Below are 23,422 nucleotides of genomic sequence, written 5' to 3' on the forward strand. Positions count from 1 at the left end.
GAACAGCAGAACACTTAAGGACTTAGAAAACAGGTTGAAATAAAACTAGATACAATTCAACAAGAATTTTTTTATTGGGCTTACATGTTCAATAAATGTCTGCTTAACTAATTTTAGTAGCAATCACTCCCACACATTTGAGATGACTCAGCTCCCTTTACACATATACTCCCACTCCCAGGGCCCCAACAACTCTTTAAACAGAACCTCTTCTCTTTTTTCCATATCACCCCCCACTCCCCCATCCCAGCAGCTACCCTTTGACCCAGCCACATCTTGCCCCAGTATTTAGGTACAAGAAATTTCAACTATACAACACCGCCTGCAAGTTTTAACAACGAACGACCTACGAACAGCATGTGAGTGGATACCAAAAAATCAAGGCTATGTTAATGGAAGTAGAGTTTTCAGAACAAGGGAAATGAGTGTCTCACTGAACTGCCAGCCTGGCAGAGCACACCTGGCATACTGTCACTGCCAAACACCATGTTTGAAAAGGGATATTCCCTACCTGGAACATACCCAGAGGTTGATCAGGGCTATGAAGAGGCTGAGAGCCACAGCTCACGAAGGGAGAATAGGGTGTTTAGAGAAGGTTTAAGGGAGAGCAAGTTAGCATCTTCAAATTGCTGAAAGGTTGTCCTCTGAAAGAGGGATTTGATTTTTTTGGCTATTCAACTCAAGTCAGATTTCAACTCAACGTAAGAGCTTCCTAATATTTAGAATTTTCCAAACAGAATGGACAGGGTTGTAGGTAATGTGAGCTCAGTCTCTGGTATTATTTGTGCAGAAGGTCCCTGAAGGCCGTTCCTCAAGGGAGGCACGGAACATAATGCAGTGTTTAAGGCCACAGCCCCCACACTGTGTAAGATACACCTGGGTTCAAATCTGCTCTGCCACTTATTAGCTATGTGATCTTGAGCGAATTACTTAACTTCTCTGGCCCTTGGTTTCCTTTTGTATAAAAAGGAGGGTTTGCCATGCACATATAGACACCTTTTCTTTGATAAAGGTGGCAGGAATGTACAGTGGAGAAAGGACAGCCTCTTCAATAAGTGGTGCTGGGAAAACTGGACAGGTACATGTAAAAGTATGAGATTAGATCACTCCCTAACACCATACACAAAAATAAGCTCAAAATGGATTAAAGACCTAAATGTAAGGCCAGAAACTATCAAACTCTTAGAGGAAAACATAGGCAGAACACTCTATGACATAAATCACAGCAAGATCCTTTCTGACCCACCTCCTAGAGTAATGGAAATAAAAACAAAAATAAACAAATGGGACCTAATGAAACTTCAAAGCTTTTGCACAGCAAAGGAAACCATAAACAAGACCAAAAGACAACCCTCAGAATGGGAGAAAATATTTGCAAATGAAGCAACCGACAAAGGATTAATCTCCAAAATTTACAAGCAGCTCATGCAGCTCAATAACAAGAAAACAAACAACCCAATCCAAAAATGGGCAGAAGACCTAAATAGACATTTCTCCAAAGAAGATATACAGACTGCCAACAAACACATGAAAGAATGCTCAACATCATTAATCATTAGAGAAATGCAAATCAAAACTACAATGAGATATCATCTCACACCAGTCAGAATGGCCATCATCAAAAAATCTAGAAACAATAAATGCTGGAGAGGGTGTGGAGAAAAGGGAACACTCTTGCACTGCTGGTGGGAATGTGAATTGGTTCAGCCACTATGGAGAACAGTATGGAGGTTCCTTAAAAAACTACAAATAGAACTACCATATGACCCAGCAATCCCACTACTGGGCATATACCCTGAGAAAACCAAAATTCAAAAAGAGTCATGTACCAAAATGTTCATTGCAGCTCTATTTACAATAGCCCGGAGATGGAAACAACCTAAGTGCCCGTCATCGGATGAATGGATAAAGAAGATGTGGCACATACATACAATGGAATATTACTCAGCCATAAAAAGAAACGAAATTGAGCTATTTGTAATGAGGTGGATAGACCTAGAGTCTGTCATACAGAGTGAAGTAAGTCAGAAAGAAAAAGACAAATACCGTATGCTAACACATATATATGGAATTTAAGAAAAAAAATGTCATGAAGAACCTAGGGGTAAAGCAGGAATAAAGACGCAGACCTCCTAGAGAACGGACTTGAGGTTATGGGGAGGGGGAAGGGTGAGCTGTGACAGGGCGAGAGAGAGTCATGGGCATATATACACTAACAAACGTAGTAAGGTAGATAGCTAGTGGGAAGCAGCCGCATGGCACAGGGATATTGGCTCAGTGCTTTGTGACAGCCTGGAGGGGTGGGATAGGGAGGGTGGGAGGGAGGGAGACGCAAGAGGGAAGAGATATGGGAACGTATGTTTATGTATGACTGATTCACTTTGTTATGGAGCAGAAACTAACACACCATTGTAAAGCAATTGTACCCCAATAAAGATGTTAAAAAATAAATAAATAAATAAAAATATATTGCATTAGCAATTTAAAAAAAAAAAAAAGGAGGGTTCGAAGCAGACTGGAGACCAAGGGTTGGGACCGCTCGGGCCCTTTACTTCATCCCCATTCTAATGGAAACCACTGTTGCCCCTGCCTATCCAGTAACTGTTCCCCCCTTTTCTGGTAATGGCCTATAATTTCCCCTGCTCTGATTCAGTAGTGGTTCTGGGGAGGGGAGGCAGGGTTGATCCCATAACTGCCTGACCCCTGGCCACAGCCCCAGCTGCAGGGAAGGACGTGTGACCCAGCCTGGCCAATCTAGGCACAGTTCAGGGATGTGCACACGACCCAAGCTGGACCAACTGAGAGCCATTCACAGTCAGGACTTTCTCTAGGGGCACTATAGGAAAAGCTTTCTTTCTACAGAGGGCACCAATCTGAAAGACTATAACCTGGAGCTGCCAAGGGACCACTTCTGCCACCACCTGAGATGAGCCTGCCAGAGAATAAAGCCCACTCTGAGTCAAACAGGGCCAAGTAATACAAAGAGATATGCTTGATCATTTGAGCTCCTAAATCCAGCCATGCCTGAATCCAGCCCAGTCGCTTGGGATTTTCAGTTATTTAAGCAATAAATTCTCTTTTGTGCTTAAAGGCCATTTGAGGTGGGTTTGTGTCAGTTACATCTGAAAGAATCCTGACAGATACAACTACGAATGCCTATTAACTGGCCACAGTGAACTAGATACCGTAAAAACGTTTGATGCTGTTAAAGAAATCTAAGATTGAGGCAATATTGAGGCAAAATACATAAGCTAGATGGTAGCACCAAACTACTTAACATTTTGCAGTTCAATTTCTACCTGGAGGGCACACAGATGGATGCTGTCATCTACCCACCAAAAACGGCACAGAGAGGATAGATTCCTTCTTCCCCTCCCTCCGTCCCAAAAGAAAATCGGAATAGCTCCTTACTGATCTCTCTACCTCTAGTAACTGCTTTCCTTCCAATCCATCCTCCACAAAGGGAGGTCACTGAAAGACCTAGAATCTCAAGCCTTCACTGCCCTGCTCAGAATTCTCCGATCCTACAAGATAGAACCGAAGTCCCTTGGGTAGCCACACAAGGCTCATCATGTGCTGGCTCTTCCTCTCACGTCCCGCCTCATCACCCATCGCTCCCTCCTTAGCTCCCCAGAAAACTCCAATTAGTATTTCCTGCACATGCTCTGCTCTCGCACTTCTGGGCCTGTGCACACACTCTTCTCCCCGCCTGTAATGCTCTCCAGCAAACGCCTCTCCTTCGCATGCTCCCTCCTCCATGAAGCCTTCCTGAAGCTCCCTTTCCTATGCTCCAAGGGACAGAGGTCAGAGGCCTCCGGCTAACTCCTACCCTTAGACCTCTTTCCTTTGGATTAAGAATCGCTAAGTGCATCCCACCAACTTGCTCAGTTCCAAGGGAGGAATATACTGTTCAATTATTCAAATGCAATGCCCAAAAGAAACTAAGATAAATGTTGAAAATACATGATTACTCCCCCAGCCCCCTGTTCCCTACCGCCCCTGTGCTGGTAAAGCAAAAAATAGAATGTGAGAATTTCTATTACAAAAACCCCGAAAACTGGTTAAATTCATTTGTTGTATGGGAATTTTGTTCTAGCAACTGTTTGAAATGTGAAAGGAGATGGGGAAGGGCAATGCCTTGGACTTGGGAGAGGTTTTTTAAAGTGGGAATGACAGCAGCATTGGTTTTAAAATGACTGCATCTGTAATTGAGACTACTGGTTGTGTGAGTAACCTTTCTTTTTTCCATTATTTATTTATTATTTACTTTTTAATAGATTTATTTTATTTACTTATTTTTAGCTGCGTTGGGTCTTCATTGCTGCACGCGGGCTTTCTCTAGTTGCGGCGAGCGGAGGCTACTCTTTGTTGCGGTGTGCGGGCTTCTCACTGCGGTGGCTCCTCTTGTTGCAGAGCACAGGCTGTAGGCACACGGGCTTCAGTAGTTGCGAATCGCGGGCTCTAGAGCGCAGGCGCAGTATTTGTGGCTCATGGGCTTAGCTGCTCCGCGGCATGTGGGATCTTCCCGGACCGGGGCTCGAACCCATGTCCCCTGCACTGGCAGGCGGATTCTCAACCACTGCGCCACCAGGGAAGCCCCTTTTCCATTAGTTTAAAAGATAGGTTTTGGGCTTCCCTTGTGGTGCAGTGGTTGAGAGTCCGCCTGCCGATGCAGGGGACACGGGTTCGTGCCCCGGTCTGGGAAGATTCCACGTGCCGCGGAGCGGCTGGGCCCGTGAGCCATGGCCACTGAGCCTGCGCGTCCGGAGCCTGTGCTCCGCAATGGGAGAAGCCACAACAGTGAGAGGCCCGCGCACCGCAAAAAAAAAAAAGATAGGTTTTGCATAATTTGATATGTAAACCTCAAGCTTTCAGAGAATAATGTTGAAAATTTAAGCTCTAACATGCAGCAGCCTCATGCTTTACCTAAGGAGATCACAGGTGTGCAATTTTCACTTGCAAATGATGTCTTTTTCTAAATTGCTGCCGATTAGATTTCCCCCTCTGGGTTCACAAATAAAGCACAGGCTGCAAGCTGCCCTGGGCCGACGCATCTGTATCATCTCATACGACTGAGTGATGGCTTACAGGGAAACAAACTGGGTCGGAGGCCAAGCGCTGCAGGCATCCACTTCATTTTAGCTTTGTTCTAGCTTCGTTCCAGATCCCAGTGCGCATCTTAAAACTTTCAAACTTCACAGAAACCATTCTGGGCCCCTCAGCTACAATCAAATGTGCAAATGACTTTACCACTCTTTTAGGAGATTTTAATTCTTTGACTCTCTTGCCAATTCCTTAGCTTGAGGTATCAGTCCTTAGCCTGGTGTTGTGGAAACTTACAGAACACATTCAAACTCAGTAGGGCTGTCAGAATCCTCCTGGCCATGCCTGAAGTCCGAGGTATCAAGGGATTACTGGGTGCCACACTAGTAACCTTTCACCTGAACAGGAAAATTCCAAATGTCACCATTCGATATTTTCAATGACTTTTATTCCATCAGGTTCGGGTTCAGAGCATGGTGGCATCACACCTGTCACTCTGCCTCTGGGCTCCCCGGGAGTCCACAGATGGGCTTTGTGGGGGCAGGGAGCTGGAGGTCCTTAGACTCCTGGAACTTTTATGTGAGCATTTTTCCCAGGAGAAGATAAGATATTCACCCATCATCAAATTCTCAAATGGGTCTCTAACCCATTTGATTAAGGAACACTTCTCTAAATGTATTTTATGACCATTTTGTTCTCCCTACCTATTATGAGGCAGATGTGATATTTACTTCACTCTATTAGTGAATAACTTTATTTCACAGCAATCTGGTATGTCTAAAGTATTTATCTCTACTCTTTGGCCTGTTTCCAACAAGACGGAGCACTTATCACGGGGCTGTCAGCTCACCAAAAGGATGACCTTGAAAAAGGTCCCCTCAACTCCCTTGGCTGGAATTCTTCAACTGTAAAAGGAGATTAGGCGATCTACATGACCTTTTGGATCCCTGCGACATTTCCCTCGTACGGGTCTATTATGGTCCTTTATTTGTAAATGGAAGATTCAAGGACTTTTTTCATTGAATTACTCTAATGTTTTTATCTGGCACTAAAATATTTAAAGGCTGTCCTGAAAAGAGCACAGCAAAAGCCCCCCTCCTGGCTGTACCTAAAAAGAACTGAAGTGGGAGATGGCAGAAGGCAGGGCTGGGGTTGATACTAGGTTATCTATCAAGTACTCTCTTTCTCGAATCTTCGACACACAGACCAGACAACCATCTGTCAGACAGTCCCTTTCTGACTACGGACGAAAAATGTCATTTCTGCCCTTTTTGGACTCAGGGCTGCTGGGAATGCTTGTGTATGCCCTGGCCCACAACTGTTCTCATTCCCATCTTGACTATTAAATAAATTCCTGCTAGATTAAACTGAACTAAGGACAACGGATAGGTTGCAGCAACTCTGGCCCAGTCTCTTTTTATGGACATACAATTAGGTTCTAAGAATCCCCAAATGATGGTTGTATGGTAGAGGTCTGATGAATAATAATAACAAGAGCAGTGGTCATTTGTTAACTGCACATACTACAGCACATAGACTATGTGGTTTAAGCATTTTATTTCATTCATTTATTCATTCAATCAACAACTGTTTTTAAAATCTCTACAACTGCCAGACACTAAGTGCTAAGGACAAAATGGTAATTAAAAAGAAATCCTTGGTCCTGTGCAGCGGACTTTATAGCCTAGTGGGAATTCATTCATTTTAAGTCACACAAATAGATGTAAAATTCCAACTCGGTTACGTGCAGCAAAGGGGATGTGTGTCATGCTGTGAGGGCATCAAGGAGGGAGGGGAGGGAGGGCTCCCCCGGTGGAGCCGGGGTGGAAGAGAGGTTAAGATGTTACCCAGAGTGAGGGTGCAGCAGGAGGGCATACCTGCTTTGGAAAAGACCACTTTGGCTGCAGTCAGGAGAAATACCGGGAGGGGACTGAGAGTAGCTGCAGAGAGAAAACAGGCTGGGAAGCTAGTACCGGGGTAGAGACTGGCAAGGCTGGCAGCTTAGACAAGGAGGGCGGTGACGGTAGAGCAGAGCAGAAGCAGCAGATGGATTCGAGAGACGTTCAGGAGATAGAATCAGCAGAGCTTGGTGATGGAATAGATACAGGTGGGAAAGGAAGAAAGAAGGGGCCAAAAAGACTCCTGGGTTGCTGACTTGGGGCTCCAAATGGGTGGTGGTACCCAGATTTGTTGGGAAAGATCAAGAGTTTGCTGTTGGGCATGAGAGATTGGGGGTGGTTTTCTCTCATTTTCTCCCTCCTGGTATGGCTCTTGACAAAGTCACGTTTTCAAGTCAGCTGAGCCAGCTGTTAAGCATTTACCAGCACACCACTGATGGTGCGTGAGAAGCTGGTGAGCTAGGCTGCAGCTGGACTGCAAAGTTTGATAGAACTCTTCATTTTATTCTAGGAGTGACGAAAGCCATGGCAAGTTGTAGGCAGGAGAGCAGTGTAGTCTGGTGCCTGATGTAAGGTTGCTTACTGCTGGGGAGGAGAGGCCAAGAGTGGAAGCAAAGAACTAATCAGGAGGCTAGAGGGGCAGTCCAGGCATGAGATGATGGTGGCCTGGACTCGGGTGGGGGCAGTGGACAGGCACAGAAGTGGGTGGAGCGCAGAGAGATTTTGGTGATCTAATTCATTAGGACATTCTCTCACTTTTTGGTGGGGCATGAGGGAAAAGAAGAAATCCAAGCTGACTCCTGGGTTACTCCTAGACTATGTTTATTAATATGGCCTTAATTTTTACAACTTAATAAAATCTCGAACATACAGGAAAGCAGAGAGAACAATGTAACCAATACCCATCACTCAGATCCAACAAATGAAAGCATTCCACCATGAAGGAACGGTACAAATTCCTTCCTTTTTTAAAAAAGAAAGAAAATGTTACAGATAAAGTTGAAGGCTTTTTTTCCTTTATTAATATGGTAAGTTATATTAATAGATTTTCTTAAAGAAAATTTCCTGGTGTTACTGAGATAAACTTTACTTGATTATGCTGTATTTTTAATACATTGCTGGCTTCATTTTATTAATAATTTACTTTATATTTTTGCATCAATATTTATAAGTGAATTTCCTCCATAAATAGTATTTCTCATTACGTCTTGTTTGACTATGGTATCTTGGGATATTGGCCACATAAAAGGAGTTGGTAGTTATCCCTCTTTATCTTTTATCTGAAACAGTTTATTTAAGATAGGGGTTATCTGTTAATCTCTTGCCCCTCTCTCACTCCATTGTAGTCACCACGCAAAAACCCGAGCTCTGGTTAAATCTGACTCTTTGCCTACCGCTGGGGTGCACCTGCGCAGCTGGAAAAAAAAAACACAGCCATACTGGTTGAACTTGCTTGAAATTAATGACCCTTAATGCTGTCCAACAATCATACTAGAAATCCCTGGACCATCCATTCCCTTCTTCTCCTAAAGGACAATTTCAAACCTTCTCCCCTCTCCTCAAACCTCTGGTAACTCCTCTCCAACTTCACTCTCGGCTAATGACGGTGCCTTGTGTTTCACTGAGAAAGCAGAAGCAATCAAAAGAGAACACTGAGCCCGCGTACCCTGCCTTCCCTCTTGTTTTGATGGATAAACTATCTCTGCTCCGGTAATTCCCACTCTCACTCTTGCATTATCAGTTTTTCCCTAGGTACTGGATCATTTCTACCAGATATATAATTTCTCAAATAAACCCCTCTCAAGCTCACATCTCCACCCAACCACTGCTCTCCTTTACAGCAGACTCTTCAAAAGAATCGTTTCAACGCAATCTTTAGCTCTTGTTCTTCCCTTCTCGAGCTCCCCTCAACCAATTTCTGCCTCTAATACTCACATAAACTGCATGACAAGATCACCAACAACTTCCACACCGCTAAATCTAATGGTCACTTCTCAGTCTTGTTGCTACTTGTCTTTGACCCATTATTAGTCTTTCCCCCATCTGATACTCCTCCTTGAATCACTTTCCTCACTTGGCTTCTAGGATGACAACCACCCTTGGCTGGTTTTCCCCCTTCCTCATCTGCTGCTTCTCAGTCTCCCTTGGTGTTCCCTCCTCATCTTCCGGAGCTCTCCATTTTTGGAAAGCTCCTCTTTAAATGTCATCTCTTCTCTGTTTAACTCACTCCTGTGATCTCATCCAGTCTCATTATCTTTCATTACATTTATGTGTACCAACAGCTCCAAGATTTTCATCTCCAGCCTTAACCTCTCCCCTGACTTCTAGACTCATATATTCAACTGTCTATTTACCATTTCCACTTGGATGTCTAACAGTCACCTCGAAATTAATAAAACTCCTTATCTTCCCCCAGAAACTTGCTCCTCCACAATCTTCCCCATCTCAGTAAAAGGCAATTCCATCCTACCAGTTACTCAAGCCAAAAATCTTGGAGTCATTCTTGACTTTTTTCCATACATCGTACACTCAGTCCACCAGTAAAACTTGTCTCTACCTATGAAATTTTCCCCAAACTCAACCATTCCTATCTGTCTCCACTACAACCACCCTTGCCTGAGCCATCATGCTCCAACTGCAGAAGCTTCCTAACTGGTCGCCCTGTTGTGCATCTTGACACCTTATATTCCATGCAGCCGGTGGAGTGATTCTTTTCAAACATCATTCAGATGATGCCACTCATCTGCTCAAAGCCCTCTCACGGCTTCCCTTCCCACTCAGAATAAAAGCCAAATTCCTTAGCATTCAAAGATGAATGAATAAATAAACCTCTAAATGTTCCTTGGTCCTAATCTATAAACTCATCTTGGACTAGGAATTTTTTCACTCATTCAATTTTCTTTAATGGTTATAGTCTAATTAGGATGTAATTTTTTCTTGCTTTAACAGTGGTAACATTTATCTAGAAAACTGTCATTTACGTTTTCAAATTTACTGCCCAAAATTGTTCATAGTATTTTTTCATTTTCTCCTAATATTGTCTATTTTCCCTTTTCCCATCCCCCCATCAACCCTGACAGAAGTTTGCATTTTTATTAGTCTTTTTAAAAAACTAGCTTCTGATTTTGTCAATCTTTATTATTTGTTTTATATTACATTAATTGTTGGTCTTGTCTTTATTATTTCCTTTCATCTATTTCCTTGGGTATACTCTGTTGTCCTTTTCTCAACTTGAGTTCATTAATTTGTAAATCCTTCTTCTTTTCTTATACATTTCAGGATATAAACTTCTCTTCACATCCCACTTTAGCTATATTCCATAAATTGGTATTTGGAATGCCTTTGTTTTTATTCAGTTCTAAATATTTTATAATTTCCATTATAATTTCTTCTTAGATCCATGACATCATATGTGTACATATATATATATGTGTGTGTGTATATATTCATGACGTACATATCCATTATCTGTTTAAATATATTTAGAAGTGGGCTTAGTAGGATTCCAAACATATTTGGCGGGGGGGGGGGGGCGGGGGCGGGGCGTTAGCAGTCATTGTTTATTGCTAATTTTCTTGCATTTTGGTCAAAAAATGTGGTATGCATAAAGTTGACTCTTCAGTATTTTTTGAGGTTTCCTTTATACCCTAATTTGTCATCAATTTTTGAAAAATATACTTTGCAAGGTTGAAACAAATAAGTATTTTCTACTGGTTGGGCACAGAATTCTACGTATGTATACTTGATCAAGTTTGTTTCTTATGGAAGTGTTCAAATTTTCTATGTCCTAATTATTTCTCTGCTTTATTAGTATCTGAGAGAAGGGTATTTAAAAACTCCCACTATGGTTATGGATTTGTTAACAATTAAGTCAAGTTTTTCTTTATACATTTTGAAGCTATGTTGTTAGTATTCTGTGGGTTTAAAACTGCTCTATTTTTTTTGGTGAATTATCCTTTTATCATCTAGTAATAACATTTCTTAATCCCTAATAGAATTCTTTTAAATTTCAAAAGCTTATCTGTCTGATGTTAGTATCAATATAATTACTCCAACTTATTTTTGGTTAGCATTTGCCTAGTATATCTTGTCTCACTACTTTCAAACTTTCAGTATCCTCTGTTTTAGGTTTGTCTCTTATAAGTCACATATATCTTTAAAATTTTTAAAAAATTAATTTCCATTATCTGGTTAATTTAAAATTTTACATCTATTGTGATTGCCTTTTTAAAAAACTGGCTTTTGGTTTTGTCAATCTTTATTATTTAGCAGTAAGTACATTTGGCAAATGACTAATGGAAAAAATTCTCTTTCACAGACACAGGAAAAGGAATTAGTTGATATGCTAGCTGATCTGAACAAAGTATTGCCTCTAACAAAAGAATAATTACGAGTTTGGTATATTTAACACTGATTTCTAACAAGTGAAATCAATGTAAATTGATGTCAACTTAAAAAGCTCAACATCACTAATCATCAGAGAAATGCAAATCAAAACCACAATGAGATACCACCTCACACCTGTCAGAACGGCCATCACCAAAAAGACCACAAATAACATGTTGGTGAGGATGTGGAGAAAAGGGAACCCTAGCACACTGCTGGTTGGAATGTAAATTGGTGCGGCCACTACAGAAAAGAGTATGGACCTCAAAAACCTAAAATCAGAACTACCATATGATCCGGCAATTCCACTCCTGGGTATATATCCAAAGAAAACAAAAACACTAATTTGAAAAGATACATGCACCCCAATGTTCATAGCAGCATTACTTACAATAGCCAAGATATGGAATGTCCTAAATGCACCTAAATGTCCATCAACAGATGAATGGATAAAGAGGATGTGGTGTATATATACAATGGAATACTACTCGACCATAAAAAAGAATGAAATTCTGCCATTTGCAACAACATGGATGGACCTAGAGGGTATTAGGCTTAGTGAAATAAGTCAGACAGAGAAAGACAAATACTGTGTTTTATCACTTATATGTGGAATCTAAAAAATAAAGCAAACAAACAAATATAACAAAACAGAAACAGACTCACAGATATGGAGAACAAATTAGTGATTACCAGTGGGGAGAGGGAAGGGAGGAGGGACAAGATAGGGGTAGGGGACTAAGAGGTACAAACTACTATGTATAAAATCAAGAAGCTACAAGGATATTTTGTACAGCACGGGGAAATATAGCCCTTATTTTATAATAACTTTCAATGGAATATAACCTATAAAACTATTGAATCACCAAGTTACACACCTGAAACTAATATGGTAAATCAACTATACTTTAAAAAAAAACCGAACAAATCAGAAAGAGGTCAGCCTTGTACCAGTTGACAATGAAAACTGCCTCATAAACATCTGCACCTATCTACAGGGGATGGGAAATATAGTATAAACTTTAGAAACCACTCATTCAGAGTCCAGCTCATTCATTTTTTATTGTGGTACAATATGCATAACATAAAATTGCTCATTCATTCTTACACAGTGGACAGGTGACCTGCCTAAGATCACTCAGAAAAGATGACCAGGCCCTAAATGGGTTAGGGCTCTACAACTGTGAAAACTAGCTGTTGCGGCGGGATGGGTGCGAGGTGGGGGCAAGTGGGAAGGAGTGATTCTGCATGTGCAGACTCACGGGATTTTCCAACAGAACCGTACTTGGAGTGCTCTGGTTAACCAGAAAAGCTTGACTATGCAGTCAGGAAGGGAAAAACAGGGCAAACATGAGGGCTTCTCACGAACTACCCCCAAAATAAATACAACTAAAGGCTCAGACAACTTTTTTTTAATCATTAAAATGTTGGAGAGGAAAGTCCAATGCCGCAGATTTGCTTTAATGGGAAGACAGTTCTTTTGCTCCTGAGGGAAGGTAAGCTTGGATCAATAGCTGGGTCATTAGGATGGCTCAGAGTCTGCAGAACATATTTTATCAACAAGGACTTAAGGGTACTTTTCATGTGCCTGGACCACTGCTTGATGCAAAAGGAATGAAACTGATGAGGTCTCTGTGCTTAAGGATCTCACAGAATCCATGAGGAGACATAATTATGTTCAAAGACCAGAAAGCAATTAGTAGCTGTATCAAGGCCTTCAGGAAAAAGAGCATCCTGGGCCAGGGTGGTGAGGCGAGGACTTGTGGCCTGGATATGTGTGGCCTATATCAAAATCGTAACACCATCAACAGCACTCAACTATTTGCTAACTGCCTACTGGGGCGGGGGGCAGGCAACATACTGGGCAGTAATCACAGGTGTTTATATCCTCATTTTACAGATAAGGGCATAGTCTCAGAGAGGCTGGGAAACGGTTACACCTGTAGTTGAAGGACGAGCTAGAGATTCAAACCCAGGTGTGACACAAGAACCAAGCTTGATCAGTTCTCCTTAAAGCCCCTTCCATCACAGTAATGAAGGGCCAGGATTTTCAACTTGGATTTTTAAAACACTTTGTAGAAGTAATTATAATATATTCCAAAGAGGAAAGCAAAAAAAAAAAAAAAAAAAAATCACCCCCACTTGCCTGCCTACTTCTTCTTCAGTTCTTAGCTTGAACATCGTCTCTTCCAGGACTCCTCCCTGCTCCCCAAACTGGGCTAAGCTCCCAAAATAAGAACCACGGTCCTTCATGTGCAATTTCAAAAGCCAGTATGCTCTGAAAATTTAAAGTGTTTTCATAATTTTCCAGCAAGCTCGTTTGGTAGCAAAAGGTGACCTGATGTGAAACTACTTTCAGTCTTTACTTTTCCTACTCAGTGTGAATCTTCATATTCCAATGTGGAAAATAATAATGTGTTTGATTAAGGGTGCTGCCTAGACTTCACTGCAGTTACTAGAGAATATATATGTATATTACCTTCCTAAAATCCAAACACTGCTGACTTGCAAACCACATCTGACCCCAGGAGTTTCAGACAAGGGACTCTGGACCTATTCCCTACACATAAATCTGACTGCACTACAAGTATTTATTCTTCTTTGTAGGCCCAGCACCTGACAGAGTGCCTTGCACATAATAGGGACACAATAAATATTTCCTGAATGAAGAAACAAGGTTGTGAAATTGGCTATAGGGAAAAGGGTCAGTGGCTTGGGAGTGACCACAGCTCCCAACTTGAAGGCCAGGCCTCTACCCTGGAAGGCCACTTCCTTCTCTGACGTGGAGCTCCTATAAATAATTGCCGTTGATGGAGGGCAAGCAACATAGCTGTTGTCTTCACTAGGAATAAAAATAGTCCAGTGGTCTTACATGATGGGCCCAGATGTAACTTTAGCCGGGTAATACAAAACAGGAGACATTCCATACCTCAGACTACACGGGCAGCTTCGAAGATCCCCTCCAACTTGGGAGAAGACCTGCACTGGGTCTAACCCTGCTACCTGCAGTAACCTTTCTGGCCTGCAGTTTTCTCATCTGTAAAATGGCAACCAGAGTAAGCCCTAAGACCCTCGCAGGTGGGTCTCTAACAAGATAATTCAAGGGCAGAATAGCAGCAGTCGCCACACACCCCGGAGTGGGAGGCACACCTCAGGAGTTTCTTCACTCCCGTCTACTGTCCTCGCAGTCCAGAGCTCACCATCCTCATTCAGTGTGCTCTGTCCAACCTACACACACCTCCTTCCATCCAAAAGCAGCAGAGTCAATGCAGAAAGACGCATTTTGTACCCAGGGCACCCAGGGGGCTCCTTCTATCTTCGATCCCAAACAGCGGTCAAAGAATCCTGTGCAGTGTAGCCGCACAGCCCTTAGGTCCCCTGGCTCGTAAAGTGGACGGGGTGGGGAGTAACCACCGGCCAGCAAGGACCGGATTTAAAGAGGAAATTTCCTCTTAACTGCAAAGTCTCAGCACACGAGAGGGGGCTGGGTAGGAGAATAAGTGCCTCGAGATGGCAGTTCGGGGTGGCTCCTCCTTACCTGGTAACACAGGATTGTCTGCTGCACCAGCCGCGCGTATCCGTCTAAGCGGACCCCGGAATTGCTCCTGCTCCTCATCTCCGCGTTGCTCCGGGGCCTCGGCGTCCGACCTGCTACAAGGAGGTGAAACGCCCGGGCTGCGGCCGCCGAGCGGGCCCGGTTCCCAAGCACTCACAGCCTCGGTCAGTTCTCGAGATGGAGCCCGGCGTTACGAGGTAGGGACTTTTTTAAACGACAGAACCAAACTATGATTGGAAAGCAAGCCAACTAGAGTTTCTTACTGCTGAAAGGCGCGGAGGAGGAGAAAGGGGCTGGCGCTACGGCTGCCCCGCCTTGACCAGGTCCGTAGCGCTTCCGACGCTCGCGAGTCTCTCGCGGCCCCGCGGGAGAAGTGGGGAACTGGGTTCCAGGCGTGGGGCGACGATGCCCCCGCCGAGCCTTTTTTGTCTTCAGGCTTTCGTGAGACGGCCTCGGGGCCGGCCGCAGCAGACACACAGCCCAGTCCCCGGCCGCGCCCCCGCCGCGGAACGGAACCCTCCGAGTCGCGGCCAGTGGGGGAAGGAAAACGAGGTGGCCCCCGAGAGCAGCGGGGAACTTGGCTCCGGGCAGGAACGTTTGCCTCTCTCAGCCCCTTATCTCCCTGCCGGCCGTCGACCTCAGCGGGGGCTGTTGAAATAGATCCTTCCGTCGCGGGCATCTGGACGCCCCGGGCCCGCCCCCGGACCCGCCCCCGGCGCGGAGCCGAATCCGTGGAGCCGGGCCTGAGGCCCAGAACACGCCTAACACGCTCTGTCGCTGGCGGCCCCGCCCAGCCCTGAGATGAGCTTACAACCCCATCCCTGGCCCCGCCCTCTAGCACCGCCCCTAGATCCGCCGTCGCGGAGCAGAAAGCTCGCAGCTGCGGAGATAAAGGACTGACTCCGGGCGGGGGATAAGGCTGCCTTCCTAAGAGGGCCCCGGAATGGGTTGCCAACCTCGCCAGAGGTGGGAGAAATAGGTCCGCCCACTGCGGCTGCCTGGGCGCCCCTCCGCGGACCATAATAGTAGCTCTGCCCCTGGCGCGTCTGCGCCCACGAGCGGAAGTAGAGTAGTGGGGCCCGGGGGGAAGAGGAGAGGGGGCGACTGGGGCAGAGCAGGGTCCCCCAGCTGCCCCCCGCGCCTGCGGCCTCGCCACTAGTCACCTGGCAGAAGCTCACCGAGCCTGGCCTGCAGTCCATCTCCAGACCTGCAACTTGAAACTCGACATTACAGTTTCTCGTGGCCTATCATTACCCACAGTGTTTACAATCTTCTGCCCACTATTCATTTTCCACCAAAATCTGGTCCCATATTAATTCCAGAGGACAGCTCAGCTAATATCCTTAACTCAAGCCCTTTGCTAGTCTCCATGCATCTACTGTATGCTTGACCCAGTAGGCCTCCTCCTCCTTGCCTATCTGAAGCTTGTCTTTGCTTTAAAGGCCTGCTCGGCTCTTCCCTATTAGCTCTCCCCATTCTCTGAATTCCCATAACAATTTCTTTAGTAAGAACTTAGGTCTTGGAGTCAGTTCAAATTGAGTTCAAATTCCAGTTCTGCCATTTACAAGTGGTGCGAGCTTTGGGATGTTTTAGCTGTTTGATATTCAATGTTCTCACCTGTAAAATGGGGATAATAATAGCACCTACCTCCTAGGGTGGCTTTGAACAAGAGGGTGAATATAAAGCACTCAGCACCATGCTTGGCTCATAGGAAAGTACTTCATGAATCACAGCTGGTTCCATCATCATTTGACAACAATGTACTGCTCATATTGTTTTCACGTGAGGCATGTTTTTCTAACTGGATTGTAAGTTACTCATTGAAACAGTTTTGGTATCTCCTACCGTACCTGGTACAGTGTTGAGCATGTAGTTGTAGCTCAATTGGTACTGAATGAATGAATGAATGAAAGAAAATAAGTCATGTTCAGCTGGGTCCCCTATGTATCATCCTTAACCAAGTTCATTTTCAAAATTCCATAACATGAATCTGTGTCACTCGACTAAAGCACCAAACCCATTATCTCACTTTTTCTTACTATTGGCTCTTAAATAATGCAGCAATCCACGTGATGTGCCTCCATGCAAAATTTGCTATGGTCTAGGGGTAAATAAAACTAGACATTAAGTTATCACCATTAAATCTCTTGGAATGTGAATATGTACTCTTACAGAACTCTCACATATACTGTAACTAAAAGCTGGGATTATTGCTTCCTTTCATTACTGCCTTTGTTCACAGTGAGTTCTTCTTCAAGGGTCCATTTTGTAGCCATAGGGGAAAATAACTGATGACCTTGACATACTACCTGACATTTCCATCCAGGATAGAAACATTTTCAGTCTCTTGATCTCTTTGTAAATTCTGCTACACACATATACCTCTTTTGGTTGCATAGCCAGCCTACATTCTTAGGCTTTGGTCTATGCTTTAATGTATATTATCATATAAGCTGTATTTTTCAATAAGCTTGAAATTCAGGAATAAAACCAAAAAGAAGGAAGGCTATTACTTTTTTAGCTTTTAAATCTCCAAGCAAATTTCAGTGATTCTTTTTGGACTACAAGCTCTGCTATATAAAAATCAGACTCATATCTTAGATTTCTATGTCCCTGAGATATAAAACCTCCATATCTTGGTCCCTATATCCATGAAAACGTTCTCTGGTTGTGTCCCAATAGAAACCCATCTCCGAGTCATTTCTCAAATGTTTGTTAAGAATCAGATATGGAATGTGATGGGGTATGCTGTTGTTTCTGAAGCTGATTCATGATCTTTATAAAGATGAAAGTCTGAAACTAGACCCTTAGGTAGCACCATGTATAACTTCTCTGACCCCAACCAGAGGGTCTGCCCCTTGTCCTGCCATGGGGGGCTTCTGCCAAGGAAGTTCCCAGGGAGCCACATGTCAGCATCCAAGGTGGAAAACAACAAATGTTTCTCTTGGAGGGTTCAGGTCTTTGACTCTAAAGAAAAGCACGCCATCTTTGACACAGAAGAGAGGGTCCGTTCTGAATTAATTTGCTGAAAATAGCCAATTTGCCAAATAATTTCTATGACAATTTAATTTTAGTTGACTGGAGATCATTTTGTTTTTTATCACAATATTTTAAAGAATGCTGAATATATCTCTGCTCCAGCTTCCTGCAGCTAGTTTGAGACTGAGAGGTAAAGAGAGAAACGCCAGGGAGCATAAGATTTCTTCACAGCGAGGTATATATCTATAAATATTTAATTTTATTTTTATTTATTTACTTATTTTGGACTGCATTGGGTCTTCGTCGCCGCGCTCAGGCTTTCTCTAGTTGTGGTAAGCGGGGGCTACTCTTCATTGCAGTGCACGGGCTTCTCATTGTGGTGGCTTCTCTTGTTGCAGAGCACGGGCTCTAGGCACTTGGGCTTCAGTAATTGTGGCTCGCGGGCTCTGGAGCGTAGGCTCGGGAGTTGTGGCGCACGGGCTTAGTTGCTCCGCGGCATGTGGGATCTTCCCGGACCAGGGCTCGAACCCGTGTCCCCTGCATTGACAGGCGGATTCTCAACCACTGCGCCACCAGGGAAGTCCTATAAATATATTTAAAAGAACACATTCTGGAAGAATGTATTCAATTTTTGTCCACCCCAACTTTTTTTTTTTTTGCAGTACGTGGGCCTCTCACTGTTGTGGCCTCTACCGTTGCGGAGCACAGGCTCCAGACGCGCAGCCTCAGCGGCCATGGCTCACGGGCCCAGCCGCTCAGCGGCATGTTGGATCTTCCCAGACCGGGGCACGAACCTGTGTCCCCTGCATTGGCAGGCGGACTCTCAACCACTGCGCCACCAGGGAAGCCCCACCCCAACTTTTTGATGCTGTACCTAGAGACTAAGGTGAAAAGAAAAAAGAATATACTGCTAAGAATTCTTCCCGTTCAAGATGATGTTCTTATGTCCACTCAGTCTTATCTTTCTCCTGTCCGTCCTTCAGACTCCAACCGCAGTAGCGAGGAGCTGAAGCAGAGAAAAACTCAATAGTCCTTAAAATGCTCTTATGGAGACAAAGTGACAATGCACTAGTCCATTTGATAAATTGCTTGTTCAGTAAATTAGCTCTTTGTGGAAATGACCTTCAACAAACTAACCTGCCTCCTAGGTGACCTCGTTAGACACAACCCAGTATCTCCAATGAAGACATTTCACCCTTTTTACTGAGAACAATCATGATGCTGTTCATTGAAGTTAACAGAGTTACTTTGTGGGATTAATGAATGCAGTGTTTTGGGGGAAAAACAAAACGAAACAAAAAAAATTCTCGAATGTTCTGAGAAAATACTCCTTCAAATACTGGCCACTGTTGTGATACTCCTTGCCTCCTCATATTGCCACCACCTTTGTCTCCTTCAGTAGAGTCTCAGATTGTGGGACCAATTTGAAAGCCAAAGGAGGGTGCTTCTCAGGAACATTCTCTCTGTCCTGCCCCTTATCTGTCTGAAGTAAAAATACAGACGAGAATTTGGCTTAAGGACTGTAGCCAGACACAAAACACAATAGGAAAAATAAGGGGTGGGGGGCAGGACCTAAGGGTTGTCAGACATTGTGTATCCTTTTGTGTACACTTTGTTTATATAATCTGCTTTGGGAGATTTGGTTTCTGATATCTCACCCCCAAATCTAGAGTATCTCACCACCTCTCTCATCAAATTAGTACTCAACATCTTTGAGGCAACTGAGCATCGTGGAAGGAGAGATTGCTCAGACACCTCTTGTGGAGTTGAGGCCAGCTTTCCCCATTTGTGGCTCCTATATGCTAATCAGCTCCCCAGAAACCCCAGTTCCGATCCTCACCTTCTTGAAATCCTACTGTTTGATGATGAGGAAGCAGACACTTGGAGGGGATCCAAATCTGGGGCTTGTGTGAGCCAATGTCAACGTGTGTTAAAGAGATAATCTTGAAAGAGCAAGAGGAAAATGAAAAAGAGACCTCAGAAAGCAATCGCGGGAGGCAGGACAATCCTTGCTCCGACTTCACGGTCACAGCGTGCCTGCCGCCTGCCAAAGGATGCTACTGTCGAGTTGCCTTCCTCAGGGTGGTCCTACCGCTTCCAAGCTCCACCACCAGGGAAAGAGATCACAAATGTTTTCCTTTTGTGAAAGTTCTTGAACTTAAAGGGCTTAACTGCAAATTTATTTTGGCAATTTTAACATTTTTGTCAATTTTAACGTATAAATACAAGACAATTAAACAAATCGGAGAAGAAATATTGCAAAGACAAATCAGCACTCACAGAAGTGTATTACGTTATTACTGTGGTTAGTCTGGGATACAACATTCACTTGAAATATATGCAAGGGAACCTTGGCGAAAGACCTAACTAAAGGTTTTTGAAATGTTCCTAGTAAGGACATACTTGAGGCACTGCTCAAGCAGTTGTAGGTAGGAAGCAAGATAGACTCGCTATGACTAGGACCAATCAGGGTTTGATACATATGGAAACAATAGCATTGCAGGATAGTTCACTGTTCCCAATAGCTGCTCCCCCTTGTCACTATACACTCATCAAGACAATTCTTTAAAAAAAAATAATTAAAGCTCTGGCTGGGCCAGAGTGTACCAGTCATAGCAATCAACAAAGTACCATGCAGTTGCTTTTTAAAGAACAGCAATATGATTTTTTTTTAATGTACATCTCTTTTAAAAAGTAATCCTACTCTACTCCCCTCTTCTGAAAGGCTCTAGGGATTTGAGAAGTGGCAGTGTATGTATCGCTTCCACATCATGATTTTTCTACCATATGGTCTAGATTACAGTTCCTTCCCTCTCGGTGCCCAAGGTATTCAGCTAAACACGTTGGTGCAGCTTCCATAATCTGATGATTAGGGAAGAGGTCAGGAGATGGGTGTCAGTATCGGATGCTATGTACGGTTGTACAGGTGCCACCCTGAACAACGGTGCATCCAAGAGGGTGAGTGGGACGAAAATATGGCCCTCATTCTGTTTGCCAAATCACGAGCCCATGGGGCTGTGTCTGCCCAGTGGGGGCACCTTTTTCTAACTCACTCCAAGGCACTATATGAGCTAATTGTGGCACTATCTGCTTACATTTTTCCAGTCTGGCTGGCGTCATTATTTCTTGATTTCAGTGAAGTTCCTGTATTTCACATCCCATATAATCTCCAAAAGGAGGTTTAGAGGTCACTGAATCAGCAAGGATTTTCTGAATTATCACATTAGACACAACAGCACAACCGTGATTCTACAAAGAAAGAAATTTACACAGTAGAAAATAAATACCAAAAATGGAAAAGTAAGATTTTTGACATGTGGGTCACTAGAATTTATCTTATTTACAACAAAGGCATGCACAACGAAACTCACCAACAGGCTGAAGCCAACAGTGGCTTTATATGTTATCAAAGATAACTTAGCATCTTTAACTGGGGCTGGAAATGAACTACTTTGATTTTTTAAAAATGAGTCTTATTCTTAGTGTGTTGTTTAAAACCAGTCTTCTTTTAAAATGAAGGATGAGAAACCAAATCACAAATGTCTAAGAACCATGGTATAACGTCTTGGTTTCCTCTTCCAATAGCAACCATTGCGCTCAATTAGCTTATGCTCCTCCAGAAGTTGCTGAGTATAAAATTAGTTGATTTTCATACAACTCACATTGTGTAAAAAATAAGATTGGACATTTTCACACTGTCAAGCAACATGCTTTGATTTTAGGAAAAGGAATCACATTTGCTCAATAAAGTGTAAGCTTCCCCGCTTTGAAGTCCTTCTTAGAGCTATACGGTTTTTACCATTGCAGGAATCTTCTTTCTCATTAAACATGTGCTGTTTTCCAGTGAAATCATGGAGGCACACGTCTCCATTCTGAAGACTGAAAGAAAAACCATTCTTCTCGGTAGAAGCATTCGCTGTATGAGGAAAAACAAAATCAGCGTCATAAAGTATCCACAGAAAGCATTTTCAGGGGACAGGAGAAGATGGCGGAAGAGTAGGACGCGGAGATCACCTTCCTCCCCACAGATACATCAGAAATACATCTACACGTGGAACTGCTCCTATAGCAAGCATTTTCAAAATAAACAAACGTCACTTTATTCTTAAGTATGCACATGTAGAGCATGTCTTTTTTTAAAAAAATGTCTGATATATTGTCATATTTTATTTACTTTTCATTCCTTTCCTAAGACCACTCAAAGTAAGCAAAACAAATTGGAGAATGATTCAGAAACCAGCTCTCTATGGCAGCTTTTTTAAAATGAAATGGTCAAAATATGAAGCAAAGCAATGTTTTTGATTTTAAAAGGCCCATTTCCTAACTCTGGTTGAACATATATTGCCTTCAAGTAGTAGCGTATGTATAATTTAACTCAAGGTAATATTCTGGTCTCTCCCAAAGGTTAACAGAGATCCCTCACAAGGTTCTCAGTTCCCTAAGATTCCTATAAAGTAAAACTTTGTACCAGAGAAACCCAGAGTGACAACAGTCCTGGCAAGAAAAAAAATCATCTCTCATACACTAAACCAGCCCCTCTCACTAAATCAGGATAAGACTGATTCCCAGGAGGAAACAACAGAGTCCAACCTCAGAGTCCAGGCCAGGGAGCAGGTGGGCCTCCCCAATCCCAGGCAGGCCCTGAATTGTGTGTGTGTGTGTGTGTGTGTGTGTGTGTGTGTGTGTGTGTGTGTGTGGGCGGGGGTGGGGTGGGCACAGATGCTGAGATCCTCTAGCTCCTTGGCACCATCTTTTTGACCGTTACACCATTTGAAGACAATGTAGAAAGCTGAATAATAAGCCCAACTGTTAGTTCATGCCATAATTATACTAATAATGACAGTGCTGAGAACTTTATAAGAATTATCTCATTTACTACCCTACGGGATGAGTGCTATTATCATCCCCATTTCACAGACGATGGAACTAAGGTGTCAGAAAGTAAGTGCTTTGCTTAAGGTTACATGGCTCAGAAGCGAAAGAGTCAACATGTGATGTTTCTTCCAAGCTGTGAGCTTGTGGCCCTGTGTACTGAGTAACATGGCTGCTAGTAGCCAAGCCTCCAAGGCATAACTGAAATAGGTAGTATTCACACACACGAGGTGACGGATGTGGCTAACACAGCTCCACCTCTGGGCATAGCGATGGGCAAGTGACTGTCTGAGGCTGCTCTTCTGATTTAGGCATTTTGGTTCGAGGACATTCTTGTGCAGGAACAATTTGACCTGGTATAACAAACAAACCGTTAAACTTCCAGCTTCTTTTTCTGTCATCCATCCCAGATCCTGATGTGCAGGTTATGTGGTATTAAACACGTGGCCATTTTGTTGACCTAAAATGTACCCCACCCTCACTGTCAGCCATGGAAAATAGCTGTGCGAAGTCAGCCACGTCAAACAGTTGTGCAAAATGTGCTGCCTCCATTCAATCTGATTCCCCGAAGGATGGCAACATATTGGTAGGCTAGGCAAGTGAGGCTTCGTCTCTGAGTTCTTTCTAGAATACGGAAAAATATGGCTTTAAGAGACCCAAAAACTTCTATCCAAACCAGTAGGTTTGA

The 23,422-nt window shown here is 43.5% G+C and overlaps 2 protein-coding genes across 8 annotated transcripts in view; both read right to left on the reverse strand.

Moving 5' to 3' along the window:
* PHKA2 (phosphorylase kinase regulatory subunit alpha 2) overlaps window positions 1-15,343 on the reverse strand; it is an 83,132-nt gene extending 67,789 nt beyond the window's left edge. For all 5 annotated transcript variants that reach the window (XM_082864192.1, XM_082864195.1, XM_082864194.1 and 2 more), the window contains exon 1: window positions 14,866-15,343. In XM_082864192.1, the coding sequence (XP_082720318.1) occupies window positions 14,866-14,943 (78 nt within the window). In that variant the 5' untranslated portion in view covers window positions 14,944-15,343. The remainder of the gene's footprint in view (window positions 1-14,865) is intronic.
* Window positions 15,344-21,593: 6,250 nt separating this feature from the next.
* The window catches only part of ADGRG2 (adhesion G protein-coupled receptor G2), a gene marked incomplete at both ends in the record, with an annotated part of 71,032 nt that continues 69,203 nt past the window's right edge, over window positions 21,594-23,422 (reverse strand). For all 3 annotated transcript variants that reach the window (XM_082864198.1, XM_082864200.1, XM_082864199.1), the window contains one exon: window positions 21,594-21,778. In XM_082864198.1, coding sequence (XP_082720324.1) covers window positions 21,594-21,778 — 185 coding nt within the window. The remainder of the gene's footprint in view (window positions 21,779-23,422) is intronic.

Source organism: Leucopleurus acutus (genome assembly GCF_964270905.1).
Source record: "Leucopleurus acutus genome assembly, chromosome: X".
NCBI classification, from domain to species: domain Eukaryota; kingdom Metazoa; phylum Chordata; class Mammalia; order Artiodactyla; family Delphinidae; genus Leucopleurus; species Leucopleurus acutus.